This window comes from Caenorhabditis elegans, chromosome X (genome assembly GCF_000002985.6).
Source record: "Caenorhabditis elegans chromosome X".
Classification (NCBI taxonomy): Eukaryota; Metazoa; Nematoda; class Chromadorea; order Rhabditida; family Rhabditidae; genus Caenorhabditis; species Caenorhabditis elegans.
The window spans coordinates 11,160,837-11,180,021 of NC_003284.9; the positions used below are offsets into that span (position 1 = coordinate 11,160,837).

General features: G+C 33.7%; 3 protein-coding genes and 3 non-coding genes across 7 annotated transcripts in view; 3 read left to right on the forward strand and 3 right to left on the reverse strand.

Annotated features, from left to right (window-relative positions):
* Positions 1 to 3,170, forward strand: C05C9.1 (BPI2 domain-containing protein). Its single transcript, NM_077462.4, has 10 exons — positions 1 to 183; positions 237 to 350; positions 586 to 837; positions 889 to 960; positions 1,010 to 1,084; positions 1,131 to 1,362; positions 1,412 to 1,508; positions 1,656 to 1,839; positions 1,884 to 2,057; positions 2,653 to 3,170. The coding sequence occupies exons 1-10, from the start codon at positions 145 to 147 to the stop codon at positions 2,848 to 2,850; spliced, it is 1,437 nt and encodes a 478-aa protein (NP_509863.2). The 5' UTR covers positions 1 to 144; the 3' UTR covers positions 2,851 to 3,170.
* C05C9.7 lies at positions 2,072 to 2,174 on the forward strand. The gene has a single exon (NR_072101.1). It is a non-coding gene; the product is annotated as an Unclassified non-coding RNA C05C9.7 (non-coding RNA).
* C05C9.t2 lies at positions 2,083 to 2,164 on the reverse strand. Its single transcript has one exon. It is a non-coding gene; the product is annotated as a tRNA-Leu (tRNA).
* C05C9.t1 lies at positions 2,522 to 2,603 on the reverse strand. Its single transcript has one exon. It is a non-coding gene; the product is annotated as a tRNA-Leu (tRNA).
* F13D2.1 (Alpha-2-macroglobulin domain-containing protein) overlaps positions 3,120 to 19,185 on the reverse strand; it is a gene marked incomplete at its 5' end in the record, with an annotated part of 25,660 nt that continues 9,594 nt past the window's right edge. The window contains 29 exons of one of the 2 annotated variants that reach the window (NM_001277040.4): positions 3,120 to 3,336; positions 3,380 to 3,500; positions 3,547 to 3,771; positions 4,078 to 4,224; positions 4,273 to 4,453; positions 4,700 to 4,787; positions 4,832 to 5,022; positions 5,078 to 5,146; positions 5,193 to 5,411; positions 5,962 to 6,056; positions 6,252 to 6,399; positions 6,451 to 6,688; positions 6,734 to 6,836; positions 6,886 to 7,062; positions 7,108 to 7,218; positions 7,495 to 7,612; positions 7,664 to 7,721; positions 7,769 to 8,040; positions 8,091 to 8,238; positions 8,290 to 8,379; positions 8,586 to 8,661; positions 8,749 to 8,874; positions 8,949 to 9,060; positions 9,444 to 9,608; positions 9,837 to 10,004; positions 13,205 to 13,381; positions 13,438 to 13,611; positions 14,240 to 14,377; positions 15,108 to 15,179. In NM_001277040.4, the coding sequence (NP_001263969.1) occupies positions 3,243 to 3,336; positions 3,380 to 3,500; positions 3,547 to 3,771; positions 4,078 to 4,224; positions 4,273 to 4,453; positions 4,700 to 4,787; positions 4,832 to 5,022; positions 5,078 to 5,146; positions 5,193 to 5,411; positions 5,962 to 6,056; positions 6,252 to 6,399; positions 6,451 to 6,688; positions 6,734 to 6,836; positions 6,886 to 7,062; positions 7,108 to 7,218; positions 7,495 to 7,612; positions 7,664 to 7,721; positions 7,769 to 8,040; positions 8,091 to 8,238; positions 8,290 to 8,379; positions 8,586 to 8,661; positions 8,749 to 8,874; positions 8,949 to 9,060; positions 9,444 to 9,608; positions 9,837 to 10,004; positions 13,205 to 13,381; positions 13,438 to 13,611; positions 14,240 to 14,377; positions 15,108 to 15,179 (4,101 nt within the window). In that variant the 3' untranslated portion in view covers positions 3,120 to 3,242. Of the gene's footprint in view, positions 3,337 to 3,379; positions 3,501 to 3,546; positions 3,772 to 4,077; positions 4,225 to 4,272; positions 4,454 to 4,699; positions 4,788 to 4,831; positions 5,023 to 5,077; positions 5,147 to 5,192; positions 5,412 to 5,961; positions 6,057 to 6,251; positions 6,400 to 6,450; positions 6,689 to 6,733; positions 6,837 to 6,885; positions 7,063 to 7,107; positions 7,219 to 7,494; positions 7,613 to 7,663; positions 7,722 to 7,768; positions 8,041 to 8,090; positions 8,239 to 8,289; positions 8,380 to 8,519; positions 8,662 to 8,748; positions 8,875 to 8,948; positions 9,061 to 9,443; positions 9,609 to 9,836; positions 10,005 to 13,204; positions 13,382 to 13,437; positions 13,612 to 14,239; positions 14,378 to 15,107; positions 15,180 to 19,185 lie in introns of both variants that reach the window. The other variant, NM_001277041.4, reaches the window with a different exon arrangement.
* The window catches only part of gnrr-6 (G-protein coupled receptors family 1 profile domain-containing protein), a gene marked incomplete at its 5' end in the record, with an annotated part of 2,376 nt that continues 1,253 nt past the window's right edge, over positions 18,063 to 19,185 (forward strand). The window contains 4 exons of the mRNA NM_077464.4: positions 18,063 to 18,251; positions 18,298 to 18,429; positions 18,483 to 18,593; positions 18,917 to 19,141. Of these exons, the coding sequence (NP_509865.1) occupies positions 18,063 to 18,251; positions 18,298 to 18,429; positions 18,483 to 18,593; positions 18,917 to 19,141 (657 nt within the window). The remainder of the gene's footprint in view (positions 18,252 to 18,297; positions 18,430 to 18,482; positions 18,594 to 18,916; positions 19,142 to 19,185) is intronic.

The following is a 19,185-nucleotide window of genomic DNA, read 5'->3' on the forward strand; positions in this document are numbered from 1 at the left end:
GTTCTTCTTCGTTTCTCTTCAAAGTTCTCTCGTGAAACGGTTCGAGTTTGACCGGCAACAAAAAACATACTTGAACAAGTTAAGGACGACCACCCCCAGTGCGTGAAGTGTGCTTATCCCATCAAGATCACACTGTTTTTGAAAATGCTTCTCAAACTTGCTGGTCTGTTATTAATAGTTCAAGTAAGAATTATTATAAATTAAAAGCTAGAAATCTGAATTAATATAATTTGCAGATATCCGAAAGTTTATTACTTCGAGTCAACGAATTTGGTCTTCACGAAGCAGCTAATTTTACCCGACAATGGCTTTCAATGGCTGGACCACATATGAAAATGCCCGAAATTCGAGTAAGTAAAATTGCCTAATTGGATTATGTTTTACAGTTCTATTTATCTTGCAGTTGTTTAGTGTAATCTTAAAAACAGTTTCAAAAATACATATGCTAGCGGTTTGACAATTTTGCTATTTGTCCTTAAGACTACATCTCAAACTCTATTAGTCTTGAACTCAAATTTACTTATTCGTTCCTAAAATCATAATTTACTTATTTCCTGAACCCTTTCAAGCTGCTGTTATTTTCAGCAATCTTTCTACAATTCTTTTGCCGGAGGCGAAATGACAGTTACGAACATTACAATTAAACGATTCGTACCTCCACTTATTCGATTCCGACCATCCGATCACTCTTTTCTCTACATGTCTACTTTGAGTGGATATGCTCAAGTTTCTGCCGAGTGGGCAGTAGAATCCCAGTTTTTGCATATGCTTAAAATTCCTCTTGAGGGTCAAATTCATGCTCAGATGACCGGTCTTATTTCGGAGATTGCAATGCAGGTAAGGATATATGCAGGTTGATCAATTCCTCATAGATTTTGTTGTTTCAAGATTACCCAAGACAACGAAGTGGAAGTACATCACTGTGTCGCTCAAATTAGGGATCTGAGAGTGGCTTTTGAGGTAAAACAGAACTGGCTGATTATTATTCATATAGGATTTGTAATTTAAGGGAAGTGTGGCTGCTGATGTCATCCACTGGTTCCGACAAAGTATAACACGAGCCATCAGAAGAACCCTGGAAGAAGTATTTTGGTAATTGTAAACCGCATTAATCGATAAGCTTATTCTAGGAATATTGTGACATGATGAGAAATCATTGGCTTCCATGGGTCGAAGCTCAACTTTATCAATTCCCAACCAACCTCACCATCAGCCATAATCCAGATGTCACACTAATTCAGACGATGCAGTCAATTGCTATGACCCAACATCACGTTGATGTCAGAATGAGAAGCGACTTAATTTGGGACGATGAATTTGTTGAAAGTGGAATGGTTGAGAATTCAACTTTGGCTAGTGTTGGTATGCAAATAAATACGGTTTTTATGTTTTATTGTCTCAAATTTTGTAGAAGCTCTTCCAAGATCCACAAGAATGATTGATATGTTTATTGATGAGCACACGGTTCAGAGCATTATTGCTGCAGCCCACTTTGCTGGACATTTAAAGTAAGATATTTCATGCACTTTCGCAAAGACGGTTAAGGCAAAGATCCGTTCATAGAATTTTTGTAAATTTTATGACCACCGATGCAACTTATTAATCGTTTGCACATTATTAATCATTCGAGCATTTGATTCATTTTCAAATTACAGAACTAAAATTGAATCACCTTTCTTGAAAACTAGCTGCGATGTTCTCTGTATTGGTACAGTTTTGCCAGAGCTTGCCGAGCAAGTTCCAAATAGAACACTGTCAGTAGAAGCTGCGACATTATCACCGCCAGTCATTGATCTACAACAAGGTCGAGCATTAGTGTATCTCAACGCATCTTTAAATGTAATATCGCTTTCTCAAAATATAATTCACATTTTTCGTTTTAGGTATTTGCAGCTCCACCTCTCAAAACTGTTGAGGGTAGCATGCTGACAATTAATGTGGAAACGGAATTCACTCTTACAATGGAAATGAGAAATAAACGAGTAAAAGGATATATTAACATGATCAATGCTCAAGCAAATCTAGTTGACAGTAAAGTTGGATTAATGTCACAAAAGGTAAAAAGCAACCACAAAAAAGAACTGAAGAGAGTGGGATTCGAACCCACGCCCCCGAAGGGACTGGTGCCTTAAACCAGCGCCTTAGACCGCTCGGCCATCTCTCCACATGAGTTTAGTGATAGGAATGCTATTACTTTTCTTTTTTATTTCGAAACTGAACTTTTAAAGCTCACTTTGAAAACTGAAATTCAAACAACCAACTTTCAGACAAATTTCTAAAGTATGTATAAAGTTATTCTTGGAGTTTTTGAGAAAAATTGTTATTATCTTTCACAAAATTCAATCTGTAAAAATTAATTCATCCCATTAGCTCGCTCGTGTCTTATAAATCTAATATATAATTTTTTTTTCATAAGAAAACGTGAAAGAATTTAAACCAGAATCTAGTGTTTGGAAATAAGTTTCTAAAGACATTGTTCGGTTTTGCGGAATAGCAATCTGAAAAGAAATACAAAAAAGCCTGAAGAGAGTGGGATTCGAACCCACGCCCCCGAAGGGACTGGTGCCTTAAACCAGCGCCTTAGACCGCTCGGCCATCTCTCCACACTTTTCGAAGCATTGTTATCATTACTCAAACTAATACATTTTTCAGACCGTTGATTTCCTTGTCAATATGTCAACCCCGTTCCTGGAAGATGCTGTGGATGTTCTGATCGGAAGAGGTCTAATTGTAGCCGATCCCTTCCAATTCCCATCAACAAACGAACATCTCAGCATTCATGATAAATGCCTTCGATGGGAGGCTGATATAGTGATGCCAACTGTGGTAGCTCATACCAATGTATATTAATCGATTTTCACAACATTCACACAAAAAACATCACAAAATGGGTCTTTGAAATCAAAACATTTCTCGAAAGTTCTCAGTCTTTCAAATAATTATTTTCTTTCAAAATTTTAAATTTATCAATTTTCTATTCTAAATGTTTTCGAATCAAAATAGCAGTGCAAAACTGAAGCGAACGAGGTTTCTATACTACGTATTTATTTTTAAGTCTTTTTTTTCCATTGAACATTTCTTCTGAGTCTTGGTGTCTTGAGATTCATATTGGTAGCATCTATGATGTAACATTTATTAACTTATCATAAATAAAAACATTTGTTTTCCTGTGTAATAGTCATAATTGGCAAAACAAAATGAAATGAGCCCGTGAAAGAAGATGGAATCTGAGGTGAGTCAATTTATCGATATCGGATTGTGATTGCCGAATTCAAATTTTGGCAGTCGTAAGAACTCTCCTCAAAACGATCCATGTGATTGAGAATGTAGTTTTGTCTTAAAAATATATATTATCATAAAAATTAAATTTTGGTTTTACCTTCCATAAGAATCCGAATTTAAACCATCTTCATGTCCCAACACATAATAATCTCGCTTCAAAGTTTTCTCTCCTGGTGTACAACCCACATTACAAGAACGCAACCACACGCGTACTTTTTCTGAAAGCAAACTCCCGTAAAAACTGAATCGAAACCAAAGTCTCACTTGACAATTCAAACGCTGCTGCTCCCAGACCATTGCTGTCTTTTACAGTTCCATCATAAATTGTATAATTCGCACCATTCATCAACGAATTGCTTATTGAAACCAATTCGAAACGAATTCCAAAGATCCCATTTGTTGAAAGTAGCTGTTGTAAATTTTCAGGTGAATCTTGATGACACTTGTTGCACTTTACGCTGCATGTGGTTTCCGCACAAGAGCATTCTCCTGGAATGGAAAACAAAGCAGTTAAAGGTAAAATACTTTTTTTTTAATTGTTGAAGTTGTTTTACAGTTAAAAAGGTGAAAGCCCAGAAACTAATTTTTTTTAAGTCTTATAATCGAGTTTTATAAGTAATGCTTTAATATTTGTAAGCTAATATTTTAAGCATTCGAAAATGCTCTAAATTAAGCTAAATATTTCGAAAAGTTGTCAATTCAAGTGGTTTGAATTTCCAAGTGGTTTAGTCGTTTTGGTGAATATAAATAAAATACCGATATGGAAAAAGTAAATTTTAAAGTAAAGTACTGTACCTCCGTCATAACAAATAGTATCAACGGCAGACTCATCAATGATACGCCTCACAAATCTTGTCCGCGTATGATGATGTCGTCGTCGCCGGACCAAAACATCAGATCTTGGTACATCCGGATGAGCAATAAGTAACATTCCAACCAGTCCTGATTCAAAATTTTTCATTTAAAGGGCTTCTAAAAAGCAATATATACCTTGTACAGGATGTGTAGCCCTGATCGGAACTGGTGCCGATTTATATGGAATATTTTTTCCACCTCTAGATTCGCTTAATGCAACTTTGTAACAAAGTGTTTGATTTGACACGATGTTTGTGATTATGAAATGGAGTCCGAGTGCAGATGATGAAGGGTTTATTGGGGTGTAGGAGTCATTCTGAAAAAGTGTTAAAGTGAAAAATGATGAAATACCTTATAGCGGCGTGAAATTTATTTTAAGAAATGAAAACCGTTGCTGCCTACTCTTGTGCATTATATTTGTTATTATATTATTTCTTGCTTGAAAAAACAAAAAAAAATACATTTTTTTTGTTTACAAGTTCAGTTTATTGATCAATCAACTCCTCGTTTGAGGAAAGCATCAATTTTTCAAACGAATAAGTAAGAAAGTACTTTTACATACCAAGAAATACAGTTGATCCGGAGTTGCTGTGAACAATGTATACGTACCATGGAAAATGTCGAGAGTTTTTATTGTGGGATTGGATACACTGAAAGCATTGAATGGACAATTATTAAAACAAATTAAACTTACTTGAAGCACACCGTTTGATGGACAAAATTATCTTGAACTTTCTGGTCAATGGATAAATGCACTGGATAATAATCGTCTTGTGTCAATCCTCTCTTTGGTCTTGGCCGTTTTGTTGCAACTATTCTTGCAGCAACAACTGCTTTTCCATGACCTTTTGTTATAAGTGTGACATAATGTATGTTATTTGGAATCTAAAAACAACTTGTTATAGTTCAAGCAATATTCAGATACTTTAGCAGGACTCACGTGAATCTCTATTGCACTTTCCGTAACATTTATCCGTTTCTCTGAGCATCCCTTGCATCTCACCGTTACCTGAAAATCATTAATGTTGTTGTAACGTTTCGTACTGCGTGTTTACTTCTAGAAGATCATTATATGCAATTTCAACGGATCTTCTGCTTTTTTCGAATAAAGATCTTGATGCAACAAGTGTTGTTAACGGGCTTCCATACGATCCATCACTACTCTGTTGTTCGGATATCCAGTCAGCAAGTCTGTCCCAATCTACTTCAGTTCCTTCTGCATATGCAGTCACTATTGCCGCTAGAGCAAAGCTGTTGACCATAACTTGACAGCTCTGCAACGTACTGAGTTCGAAATGTTTCAACTATTTTCAAAACTTAGCTCTCTTTTTCTGTTTTCAGCAGAACTTAAGAATATAAAGGTTTTGAGTATTACTTGAATTTATTTTTAAAATTTCTGTGAAAAAACTAAATTTAATATCTAAACATACGTTGGATTCCATCTATAAAAAATGTTCATCAAACAAATTCATTGGCAACATATCTAGAAGGCTTTTGAGTTTTGTTTTCCCCCGAAAAAGTTCAACTCTTCATTGTCAGGCCGCTTGTTTTTATCATCGCGTATTTTATGCCAATAGTGAATTATGTCTGTGGCCAAAAAATTAAATAAAAAAAACTTCATTTTTGAATTCAAAATGAACTCTTCTTTTTCAGCAGGATGTCCTAACTCGTCCTTTTTACCAGCCCTAAATTAACCTAACACTACTATTTAATTCTTAGTTTTTTAACACTAGAATAAGTACATTTGGCAATACACTTTATTTTCTGAAAGTTCTTTCATTCATTTTTGCATTGCTTCACAGAGCCCCTGTTTTTTCTTCTCACCTCTCTCCTTCTCCTAAAAGACTCGCTGCTTCTTTTCAGTTTGTCGACTCGGTTTGTGTCGTATCCATTACACTTCCAGTAAGGAGGATGTTCTTCTGAGAAACATTGGTTTAAGACAAAGTGGATCAAATGACGATAACATGCAGAAAACATTATGAAAAAACGTGACAATTATATTCACAGCTAACAATTATATTCCGCCCAAAAAACAAAGTTTGTGAACTACTGATTTGTCATTATCACATCATCATAGATGTTTCATATTTCTCTCTACTGATTCAATAACTCACTATTAATCTCTGCGATTAAATCACTTCTCATCAGCTCTGCAGTTGCATTTGTTGCCATAAATGCAATTGCTGCTGACGTCCTTCTGTCTTGTACAGCAGATTCATCCAGCTCGTAAAAGTATTTGTGCAGTTTTCCAAACGATTTAGTCTGTAAAAAAAACAAGCTTGTTCTTGAGGTTTTGTTAACTTTAAATGTTACCATATCCCTCAGCCCACTGCGATAACTAGAGCAGTCTCGTGAAACTTGATACATAAAGGAGACTAGGAGGTATTTTTTGTCTTCTGTGTTTTCCACGTCTATGATGTCACTAAGATCTTCATTAAAATCTTTTCTTCCGAGTTTTGGGATGTAGGCCGTAATGGTTTTCAATGATCCTAAAATTCGGTTCTCTTCAACATCCGCTTCACATAAAAGACTTGTCGCAATACTTGTTAACCTTAAATGTTTATGCTTTGAAATATATTTAGATTTTTCTCCTTACAATATCGATGCCTCATTTGATGCTTGTGGTTTTCCAAATTCACTATAAGCACATGGTTCTTTTTGAGAAGTGCAATTTGAAAACTGCATCATTTCATTTATCACTGAAAATAAGCAACTTTTTCAAAAAACTGTTGGTAAAATAAAACGCACAATCGTTTATCTCAGCTTCCATTTGATATGACGTTGACCCATACAACTTTAGTTTTTTGAACTTATACAACACAATTGATAACTCTTTGATAACCGACGTTAAAATTCTCTGCCCGTTTCTTTTTGATCGTGTGCCTATTGGTATTTTCCCGATTTTATCAGTGATCGGCAAGAACTCTGAATAATAAAGGTCTGAGCACAATGAGGAAGTAAATCACTTACTTGAAAGTGTGATACTAAATGAGAAAACGGTTTCTGTATCCGGAACATTTGAGGTAATAAGTGTGTTTATGGTGTCCGCCTCGTCCATTGAGCCATGTTGGTCAGAAAAGGCTGAAATAGTGAAATCGTGTTGGTTATAGACAAGATTATGAATTATTGAGCAGGTTGAGATCAAATATGAAAATTTCTCGGAAAACTGAATACATTTAGTAAATTCAACCTTATTGTTGTTTGGACAAAAGTTGGAAAAATAAATTCACATAAAACTATCGCTGAAAATCTTTTTTATTTATTTTTAATACTTATGTCTCTATCATGGTCAATATCAATTTTATCCGTGGCCAGAGAATTAATTTTCCTACACCTGGTCCGAAAATTGAAACGTACTGATCATTTTAGTATTTCTGCTACTTGTTGAACCGGGATCATCGTTCATTGCTGTAACCAGTGGTTTGCTTGGATTCAGAATGTGACGCTCATAATATTCCTCGGTGTCTGCTCTTTTCTGTAATCCAATTTGATTTTATTTACTTCCTTTTACTTTTCCATTAAACACCTGGATCTCAATTTGTTTTCTCACGGCATCCAAGATCTTTCCAGTTTGGCAGTTCTCTCTGAAAATGATTATTATGCACATTATTTTTGTCAGCGCAAATCTTACGTTTTCAAAGTTAGAGTCATATTCACTACTCCTGGTGATAAGAATTTCATCATTAAATATTTACTCTGAATTGGTGAAGATCGTGATACTTCAACTTTCATATAATATGTATCTCCTTTCTTGCCGTTAGCTCCTTGATCTGCGCATACTTTTCTAGGAAGTTCCGAGAGACAAATCACTAATGTTTCTCTAGATTTCACGAGATCAACTCCAGTAATTGTAAGTAACGGACTGATGGTTTCATTGACGTAAACATTTCTGGGCATATCAACCTAAAAAATCACTATGAAACTATTTAATTTGAACGTTTCAAAAAATGTACCTCTAAGAAAATTGCTTTGCTAGTTTGTATGTATTTAGTTTGTCCTGGATACAGTGACACTCTGCCATGCCACCAATAAGCATTGTTAAGTGCCCACTGACCAACATTATCAGGTGAAGTAGCTGTGATTTTCTTAGTGCCATTTCTTCTGAAAGAAAATTGAATCAGATTTTCCACCTTTTCTAATATGTTGACTTACTCTAATACAATTGCATCGAATAACCATGTTTCTGGGAAATGCTGACGAATTCTTGATTTTTGACTGACAACACCTGGGTCGTGGAATTCGCTGGAAAAATGAAAAGAGTTGTAAAAAGAAAAAAGACTCAGCTGAAAATTCGATTGTTACTATTTATAACTGAAAGTGTTTTTAGAAAAAAACAATTTGTGGAAAATAAGTTACGGTAAGAAACATGCAGGAAAACACACGGTTTGACGAAGAGTTGCAGTGGTGCTTTCATTGATTTTGATCGAAAAACGTTGATATTATCTAACCAGTTGGTTGAGCTTGCAGAGAGAACCGGTGTTGTTTTTCCAGATAAGTATGGAGTTACAATCTGCATTGCGGTAGCTGCAAGAAATTGAACACATTGAACGCACTAACAAGGAAATTAGTATCGTTTCGCCATCAAATTCTTTCTAATACCATTGACCTTACCCGATGAATTTTTATAGCAGCTTTTCAAAACATGTTTAAGACATTTCTCAGAAACAAGAGAAGTCGAACGCTGCCCTTGAAGACATCTGAAACGAAGCTGGTGACCAGCCGAGGTGCACATTTTTTCTGAAAAGGATGCTCTTTTGTTTTGAAGATTACTTTGCGTTGTTTATTCTTTTCAACAAGTTCGGCAAACTCACTCATCGCGTGTTCGACCTTCTCTGCGTTAACCAAATTTAGAATTTTGGCTCCTTGAGATTGCTTTCCAAATATTAAATAATCTAGGTACTCGTGTATCATGTAGTCATTTCTCTGAAATTCGTTACTAATAGTAAACAATTATTAAGATTCTAATTGTTTTGCTTTCATTATTTTAAAATCAGCTCATTAAGAGGAACATCTTTCAATTTTATCCCAAGTTTCTAAATTTCCAGCTTTTTTTTACACTAAAAACAAGGTAAAGTTTAAATAAATCAGAGGGTATTGTTAAAGTTTTTCTAAGTTTAGCCGTTACCTAAATGTACATCATTTCAATTGAACTGTGAAATATTTGCCGTGAAAAAAATATATGTAAAGTTGGGAACTGAATACTTCTCGTGGGTTGAAAATGTAAAAACAATGAGGTAAATTTCTCATACTCAGAAACTTGGATTTTACCATCTAGATCAAAACCCCGCAAGTTATTTTACACGTACCAATGTTATATAATTCAGTCGTTCATCCATAGCTCTGTAGAAAACAATTGCTTCCGAGTGTCCTGTAAATTCTAACTCCATAACATCCCCTGGCTCAATAGCATCATTATTTCCAAGCTCTTTGCTCATTCCGTTCAAGACTTTAGACACTTTCACTTTGCAATCCTGAAAATCTTGTGGTTAAATTCTTTTCACCAGTTTTGTGTCAATTTTCCCTTTTTTCTCTTCACAATACCAGGCGTTTTTCGTTATTTTTTTCACCCCACACCCTGACTTATTTATGCCATTTTTCCTTTCTCCACTGAAAGATTGCATTCAAGCTAATACCCGCATTTTATTTCAAAAACACGTTTTGTATTCAGGACGAGATAGGTAATTAACTAGGGCACATACCTCACAATGAGTTTGAACTCTAAACAACATAACATCTGATACGCTGGAATCTGCAGTAAATGCAGTGAGAATGCAGGTTCCTTCCATCTTATCAGTAATTTTCACTCGTAGTATTCTATTTTTAACTTCATTTGGCACACGGTGTACGGTATGAGAGTTGCAAATAATCTGAAAAAAAATTATGATTGAATTAACTATTGCTGACAAAAAAGTTCTGTCTGCTGCAAATGAAAAATTTATGTCTGATAAGTTGCGTAATGTTTTTTTTAAATATTAATATTATCACTCTGTAATTGTTGTTTGAAATATTAATTTTGATAGTACGAAACATACGAATTTTGGAGAAATGTGTAAATAACAAATTTTTAAACTAAAATAGCCCGTTTCTTCTCTAGAAACTGCATACGTATTTTTTTCTGGCTTTGATTCTAGTTTTGATTCTGGCTTTAAACTGGATTTTAACTTGCTTTGATTTTTATGTGCTATTGGAATAAATTGAATAAAATTGGTCAAAATTATAGTTTCAAAATTCTCATAAATTTAACTATGTTCTTTGAATATACCTTATCTCCCGTTTACTCCATAGTTGTTTTCCGTGTGTTTTTCAAACCGTTAAAGTGTGAGTTTTAATCTGAAGATCAACCTGCTGATCTTTACATATTTTTGACACAATTTGCTATTTTCGATTAGACAATTTTAGAAATTTCCCCTATTGAAAGATCGAATGAATTTCCTTGAATACGGACAATTTTCCAATCAAAACGCATTTTCAAAAGATATTTTCTAAACTGACTTTTTGATTTCATTTCTAGTTTTTCAGAAATTTCGACGGTGCTTTTTGTTGGAAATAAGAAGACTATTCTTTTAAACATAAAAACTCATTTTATCTGAAAAAGAATAATTGGAAGTATAGTTTTCAAAATTATCCGAGATTGTTAATAACAAAATTTTTAATTAGAAAAAGCGTGAGAAAAGTTTAAAAATAGAAAATTAAATTTTTAGAACTCGGAATGATTCCAAGAATTTTCTCCCATTATGTTTTGGCTCTCCAGTTTTCAAGGAGAAAAGAAGAAAATATATTAACAAAAGAGGAAATGGAATTTTTTCTCTCGCTGAGAACCTTGTCTTAAATTGTGATTCTATTAACTCGCACAAGGACGCGAACGCTCGATAATTCTGCAGCAAGTCTGAAAATTTTAAAAATTCAGATTTGTTATTCACATGATCTTTCAAGTGTGTCTCAAAATTTTCCACGCAAATGCGTCTACTTTTCTTGTTCCATATGAACCTATCACCATTTTTCACATGATTATGCTCATCACTTTCTGTATATGTATTTTCAAACTAATGCTTTGTAAAATAATTTTAATTGTTTATTTTTACGTTTTTTTTGTTATACTGCAATCCACTTTGGTATAGGAAATCAACTTTTTTATGGCTCCTTTTCGAACTATTAAATGTTTTTGTCAAATACCATCAACCTCAAACTCATGAATCCCATTTGGTTATATAATTGCTTTCCAACATTAGTAAATCTTACCGTAAACCCTATTAAGGCGGAGTTCAAAAAGTGCACAAAATTGGAAATTCTGAAGCAAATAAGGGTAATAATTTTGCGTTTGTAGGAGAGTAAACACACTCTTTTCTTTAAGTTTATGAATAATTTAGGAATATTTTTTAGTTTCATTATTTTTTTTTGCTAAAATAACAGTATAAAATAATACGAGTTCATTGCGATTTTCTCATCTCAACAAAAACATTTTCTTGATGATTTTTGGTTCCGAACAAGAATAGAGTGACGGGCACACCTATTTAAAATTCTACGCATTTTTTTTTCAAACAAAAAGTGCTAAACGAGTTTTTCGAAGAATTTGAGTAAAAGTGTGGCTATTTGGGGGAGTCATCAAATTCTACGAAAACACCGGGAAAATGTGATTCTGGATCAAGGAATGAAATTTTTATAATAGCAAGTGACGTAGCTAATAGTCTTCAAAAATAATTTGTCTTCATATATTACTTTGATGACAACGTTTTTTCAATATTCTCAAAAGTATAATTCATAAAAAAATTTGTGGGCTAACATGCAAGCAAACTAAGAACCATACTTTCTGTTTTTTTTAATTTGTATTACTTTTTTTAGATGTTTTTTTTAATGTTTTACTTGAACATTTGGATATATCTAGCCTAATATTATTTTTGCATATTATTGCAAACATAGTGCGATTAAATTGAAAAGTCCATGTTACCAAGTATTCGCCCGCTTAAACGAAATTTTTACCATCCACTATTCTACGGAATTCCTTTATTATTCCCCAACAAGCAGAAGAAATATTGTACAAAATCTGCTTGATGATAAGAAATAAGATAAATAACACAGTAATTCTCAGGAACACTCAGCAAAACTGGGTGGCAGATAATCTGCGTTTTATTTCGAAAATCCAATGTTTTGACATTCTTAGGGTGTATATGTAACACTGAGTTCGCAGAACAAAATTAAATTTTGAATTTTTGTCATATTCTGTCAGCCTATACCTAACAAATATGAAATAAGGAATAAGTAACCTATTTTTTTCAATTCTATCATCCGATAGCTCTCATTCATTTAGCCAATCATAATTCATCATTTTAATAAAGCCCGGCATTAATAAATACATCACTCGAACATATGTTATGTCTCCCGCTAACTAAAAAAGAATTTTTGGCGGCCATCAAAAGCTTGGGGAGCACATTGGGTGCGGACGCCGATTATAAGTGCTCCAAATCCGTTTCATCCTTTTATATTTTTTAGAGTCATTAATAATGTCTTGTTCTATTTCCCCGGTTTTTTTTATAATAATAGGTATATGATACAAAACTAGTGCCATTATTATTTGCTTGATAGCTGGTTTTAACAAAACTTTTCAAAAAGTGTTTTCATATTTCGAACACCTTCTCAGAAGTAATAGCTCTTAGACATGTGCTCATCAAAATTCATTATTTTTGAACCAAGAAAACTCATTTCCGCAGTCTGAAGCGTTCAGAAAAACTCTAAAAAAATGAAATACAACTTGAAAAATGAGTTTTCGTATTTAATTTTGCGGCGGATTGAGATTTTGGAAAGTGAAACATTTCATTTCCAATTGCAAGTATATCAGAAATAATTGTTGTTATAAATATTTTCCAATTTTTCCATTTTTTTTAAATGTTTTAAAACATTTTCTATTCTACGTACAAAAAGAATATATTATTCATACAAAATCTAAAAGAGATGAAATTTTAAACTCTGTCAGAAAATTGTGTTTACTTATTCGACATTAGTATCTAAACCGCTATCTTATTCATGGGACCCCTTTTCAGATTAATACTTCAAATCTTCTTGACTCACTCACCACAAAATTCGTTTCTTTTCTTGTATTTTTCACATGAACATTCATAATTTCGTCGTCTTTATAGAACGGTTTAATTTCTTCTGGACTAATAAGCGACGAAACTAGTGAAGTGTTGCTCAGATTTGGAATGTAGAGCATTGTATCATTGCTAAAGCCATTTTTGATGCGTCGGTTGGCCTAAAAGAATGCTCATTGTCTCATTAAATTGTTTTTTGAATTAGTCAACTGCTTACAATAACTCTTATGACGCTAACATCATTCTGCCACTCCTTTGGAATTCCAATTTTCAGCGCGTCTCCGATTTTCGATCCAACTTTCACTTCTTTTGTTCGCATAACATCATTTTTCTCGGAAATACATTCGATTCGTATACTCACATTTCCGTGTGCGATACCATCTCCATCAACCTGAAAAACAACACACTACTTGTTTACCGTTTTCTTTTATATCTAAAACTAAGAATCCCTCCCCGTTCAAATGGGTCCTTCCTTTTTCCATCTCATTTTCATCCTACGCACTGGGCATCCGCTTCATGACGTCTTTTTTAGTGGGGAAAACCACATTACAATGCTCTTACCATTAGGGCGAACAAGGGACACAAATTAGATTCTCACTTGCAGATAGGTCCAAGAAGGATATTTTTCGCTAATTTATACATGCACTTTCTTTTAGCTTTAAATGTTTCATTTCAGATTTTAATAATTTTTTTAAAGCGGGAGTACGGTCAGTGGGAAAACGATTAAAATCATTCTTATGGTGCCAAAATGACCAAATTTGGTGGGAACTCATTTTCCACCACTTTTTGGGTGTCGTTACCATTTTTTGACTAGAAATAAAAAAAATGCCCAAAATTTTTGGAAATTGGTATTTTTCCCCTGACCGCACTCCACCGTTGAATGCACCAACTAAATTGTAGCTGCTGTTTTTTTAAAACTCTGCACTCAAAATATGCACCCAAATATTCAGTACAAATGCCCGTCTTGAAAGACTGAACCTCTGAAACATTCCAGCTTTGTCCCTTAATCAAAAACTTACGAGAAGTATGATTTCTTCTACATCATTAGTGAAATATGGTCGAACAGCTGTTATTGTAAATTTCGGTGCCATCACGTCCAATCCTAAGATCAAGTCTTGTCGATAGCCGGTTCCATTTTCTCGGGACTCGATATAAATCTTCAAAATTATTTATTTATTTACATTTAAATATTGAAAACCATCATGATTTTAATGAAGGTAACCCAAACTTTTTTAAATGTTCTTTATATTTACATTCGAAAAAACACACAACGCCACCTACATAAAAACATGGCATGGAGATTAAGCGCATTAGCAAGTCATCAAATCTCAGATGATGACGAATTGCAGAAATAAGCATGATGTAAAAAAGGGAAGGAAAAATGTTATATTCTTCATATCGTTAAGCTGTGCTTGGCTATGTATTACATTTTTTCTATTCATTTTCCAGTGTTTCTGCATTTTTCACTATAAAAAGTCCTACATTCGAATATTATACTGCCTTGTTAAATCTCAGCGGACTATTATTGGATTATGTTTTAAAAATCAAGGTTCTAAAATTCAAACTTTTTATGCGGTTGTAGGATATTCTATCGCAATTTTTCAAAAAATTGAAAATTTTGAAATATTGTTTCAAAGTTAGCCAGTTTGAAAAAACCAACTATAATAAATTTCATAAAAAGAAGTTCAAGTACGTTTGATTTTAACTTTTATTTTAATTTTTCATCTCAATTATGATTTCAGTTTTAATTTTAATTTTTGCTTTGCTGTGTGCGATTACTCACATAAAATAAATTGGTATTCCATATACGTAAACGCCAAGCTTAATACAATCATCAATCAACAGTTTGCCCTTTCCCTTCTTTATTTTTCTATTCAAATGACGAACCTCTTTCGGCAGCGGATTGGGTGGGTCACATTTACCAAGGTCCACAATAGAAGACCAAATACCATTGTCAAACTGAAAACATGAAAAATGAGGCGTATTAGATAACAGGCGTTCGTGGCTCATTAAAGAATAATGACTCATGAAGATGCGCGTCTTCTGGTTTTTTCTCAGACTTGCAGCAAAAACCTTGTCTACGATTCTTTATCTTAAGCTCGTCTGGTTTTCATATTTTTTCCTCGTTGAGGTTTCAGAGCTTAATTTTGTTTTACACAAAATTCTTATATTTCGTTTTATGAAAATTGTCCTCCCACACTTTGCTCATTGTACTGAAGAGATCTTGATAAAAAATAATATGGTTTCCTTTAAAAATATGTCCAATGTCTGTGTGGAAATGGTTAACAATATGAATTGAGAAAATAAAATTAACAAGTTCATCAGGATTTTGTTTGGATTCATTGCGTTTATTTTCAATAAATGGCACTATTTTCATGTGTTAGCAATCAGGGTTGGGCAGAAATTTTAATAAAGTGTAAATTTTCAAGAAGTTACCAGTAAGAATTTTTCTTAGATAACTGATTGTCAAACGGCATTGAACGGGTAAAAACCCGATTACACTCTTTTATTTTGTTGTTGATCAGTAAAAGTCCTGGACCTAATCTATTTTCCTAATACAATATTTTCCAAACGATTTGTTTTCTTCTGCTACTCTGTTAAATTACCATTGACATGCATTTCTATATTTTTATAGTACCTATTCTCATTGTTTGTTGCCTGGTTTCACAATGAAATTTCACGATGACACTAAAGTTTAAGAATTTTTTTTCGGAATATTCGAAAGAATGATATATGTGAAATTTTCAGTATTTGCCTTTCCATTCCCCCGGCGTGTACGGATATCCAAACATGCTCTTCCAGAATATATCAACCCGACTTCCAAAGCAAACTCTTTTTTTAACCATTATGATTTTGATTATTTCATGTTTCAGTACAGCCATAGGCAAACTCTTGGAAGCTTAATAATTATATTTCCTGTTAAAGCTAAAACGAAATCATATTGAAATTAAGTGACAACTTGAATCTTAACTTGAGTTTTAAAAATAAAGAAAGCAATAAAAATATAAATACCAATTGTAGCAAATACTCGTTGTTTTCTTTCCTTTGCCTAATAACTCAATTAGCATTTTCTTTCAAAAAAATCTTCACGGTGTTTTTTATGGCGAATTTGTAAGCAGTTTTTTGGGAATGGAAGACTAAGGATTATATTATGCTAAGGATTATATTTTTGTTCTAACTAGAGTATCATTTGCCTCACAAAAAAGAACTCGAATAAATTAGGTTTGTTTTGCTGAAATTTTCGTTTTGATGAGAAAAATGAAAGAAAAAAATATAAGGAAAACGTTCACTTCGTCTTATTTGCTCGGAATACTTTAACTGGTCGGTAGCATTGATTACTTTCAAGACGTCTTACCTAGTGTCCTATGAAATCATTGCGTGAAAAAATTCAATTTTGATTCATGATCGCTTGAAAACATAAATATTCTGCTTTCTTTTTCTTATTTCCAATCCTTAAATGCGGAACCGATTTTATAAAGAGATGGGAAAATTCACGAGAAGCCAAGAGAGAGCCCCGCCAAAACAGCTTAAATGAGCTGAGTGGGAGATATTGAAAAACCGTTCCACCAGTAATCTTATTTTGTTAAGAAAAGGTTTATAGTGCTAAACCGTGCTAAAAAATAATTGAAAACCTCTTTAAAACAATTTGTGTAGCCTATTTTTATTGTTTTTTCCCATTTTTTAATTTTGCTTATGTTTTCAGAAACGCTGCTTTTTGGTGAACTACTAAAATTTATTGTTCCTACAATAAAAAATTGTGGTCAAAGCACCCACACACGCACGGCATTCATTGGAAGGTTTTGGTAGATAAAAACAACATCATCAAAAAATATTTGGCCGGTTTTTGTTAGGTCTATCAAATCCTTCAATCAAATTAGTGTGTGCCCGTTTCTCGAACGCCTCGAGCTTTTTTCGACCAATAGTTTTTTTTTGCTTCTCAGTGAATAAAAAAAGAATTTCGAATGCGCACTTTCGTTTCGCTCTTTTTTTTATTTTTCTATTCCTTTCTTAGAAGTACAATCGAATATTCACCTATCTGCATTTTTCAACTTTTCCTTGGCATAGAAACTTGGGAGCTTGCTAGTTTTCTTAGTTTTCGCTAGTTAAATATTCTGAAAAATGGTGAAGTGTTCCCACAATTGATAATGCCGGAAACTCAACCACTTATGTTTTTTTAAATAGTGCCCAGAACAAAAAAAAAATGAATTGCCATTTCACATTTTTACAGTCATGTTTTGACACTTTGGGTGCTAGAACATTACATATTTTTGTCATCTGAGCAGTAGCATGGACCCAACCTAAAATGTTCTATTTGATTCTTCTCGGCGACAATAATATTGTCGCATTGTCTGTTTTTATTTTCCATTATCCCCTTTTCCTTTCTTATTTATTTTATTCAGGTCGGTAAGTAAAGATGGAAAAAGAAGAATCAAATATAATAATTGATTTTGCTCTCGCATCATTTACCACTGTATAGCTGTTCTATGGTATGGTGGGTGTGCACATCAATGTAGGCCGGGCCATTGAGTTCTGCTCGCTATAGGATTTTATATTGGGAAAAATCACATGGCATCATTTGCTAATCGAAAATCAGCTGTCACCACTGTCTCGGATTTTCAGCCGTTCTTCTGATGTCTCGTGTTTTTCTTTGTTTTCCTTATTTTCCCACTACCAATAACTGTTTAGTATTCTGACGCGGACTTTTAATCAAAAAACCTAAGCGTTGTTATTCTTGGTCTTGGTTGGTTTTTACTCATTCATCCTTCCCTATTCTCAAACCATTTTCACTTCGCTCATCTCATTTCTCACTTTTCCTTCAACACTTCGTTTGTTCAAGTTACAATGTTTGACAGGCAGATGGAGGTGGATAATTCAACAATTGTTGAAACAGTGGCACCCACCTATCTGATAAGTGATTATATAGAAATTGCATATTTGGGACTTGTTCTGCTATTTGGAGTTCCAGCAAACGCCGTCATACTTCAAAAGTTGATTAAAGAGATGAAGATGTCAAATCGGGATATGGTTAAGGTGAGCTTTATGAGAGTATAGTCAATCAACAAGAAATTTGTTACAGAGTGGTTTCGTTATGCTGAAGATAAATTTGAACATAACAGATCTTCTGATCTTGACCTACTCCCTCGGTAAACTCATCTGGCTTATCACTTATAAGTGGATCGGTGGAGATTACGCGTGCAGATTTTATCAGGTATGAGACACTTAGTTCTTAAGCCACACAAAAAATACATTTGCAATTTTTAGATGTTCTCCATGTTCTCATTATATAGCTCTTCAAATATCGTAATGTGCATCGCACTTGATAGGTTACGGAATGTGATCTATGCAAACCAAATTCACACAAAAACTGATAAGGTGAGTTAAAATGATAGCAGAATGGAGCTTATCGTTTTCCAGTTAAGCGGGATTCGAAGGTATTAGTAAATATCTTTCAAATTTTGAAAAAAAAGGCATTTTCTTTGGAATGTTAGCAGGGTACTCACTAACAAGACTATTCATACACTGTTCACTATAGTGATTCCACGAACTTCAAAATAAAAACCCTTTTCAACTTAGAATATACTAATTTTACAGAGATCAAAATAATTAAGCTTTAGATGCTCTAACGTGTCACAGATAGGGACCGAACTATACAAAAATTGAAACAAAAAAGTTCGAATCAAATGCTCAATTTTCAGATAAGTACAGTATCAATTTTGGCGTACAGTTCTTGGCTTGCTGCACTAGTCTGTAGTTTACCACAATTCTTCCTTTTCCAAACAATCGAGGTGTATCCAAATTTTGTTCAATGCTCAGACATTTGGCAAATTCGGAGACATAGTCAAGATGATATTGCATTTTTTGGGAAAGACTCGTTTGTACTAACTCAGACATTCGAGAACTCTTACAACATTGCTCATTTGGTACATTTCCAAAAATCTTCAGTGTCTTATTAATTTTTCTGTTT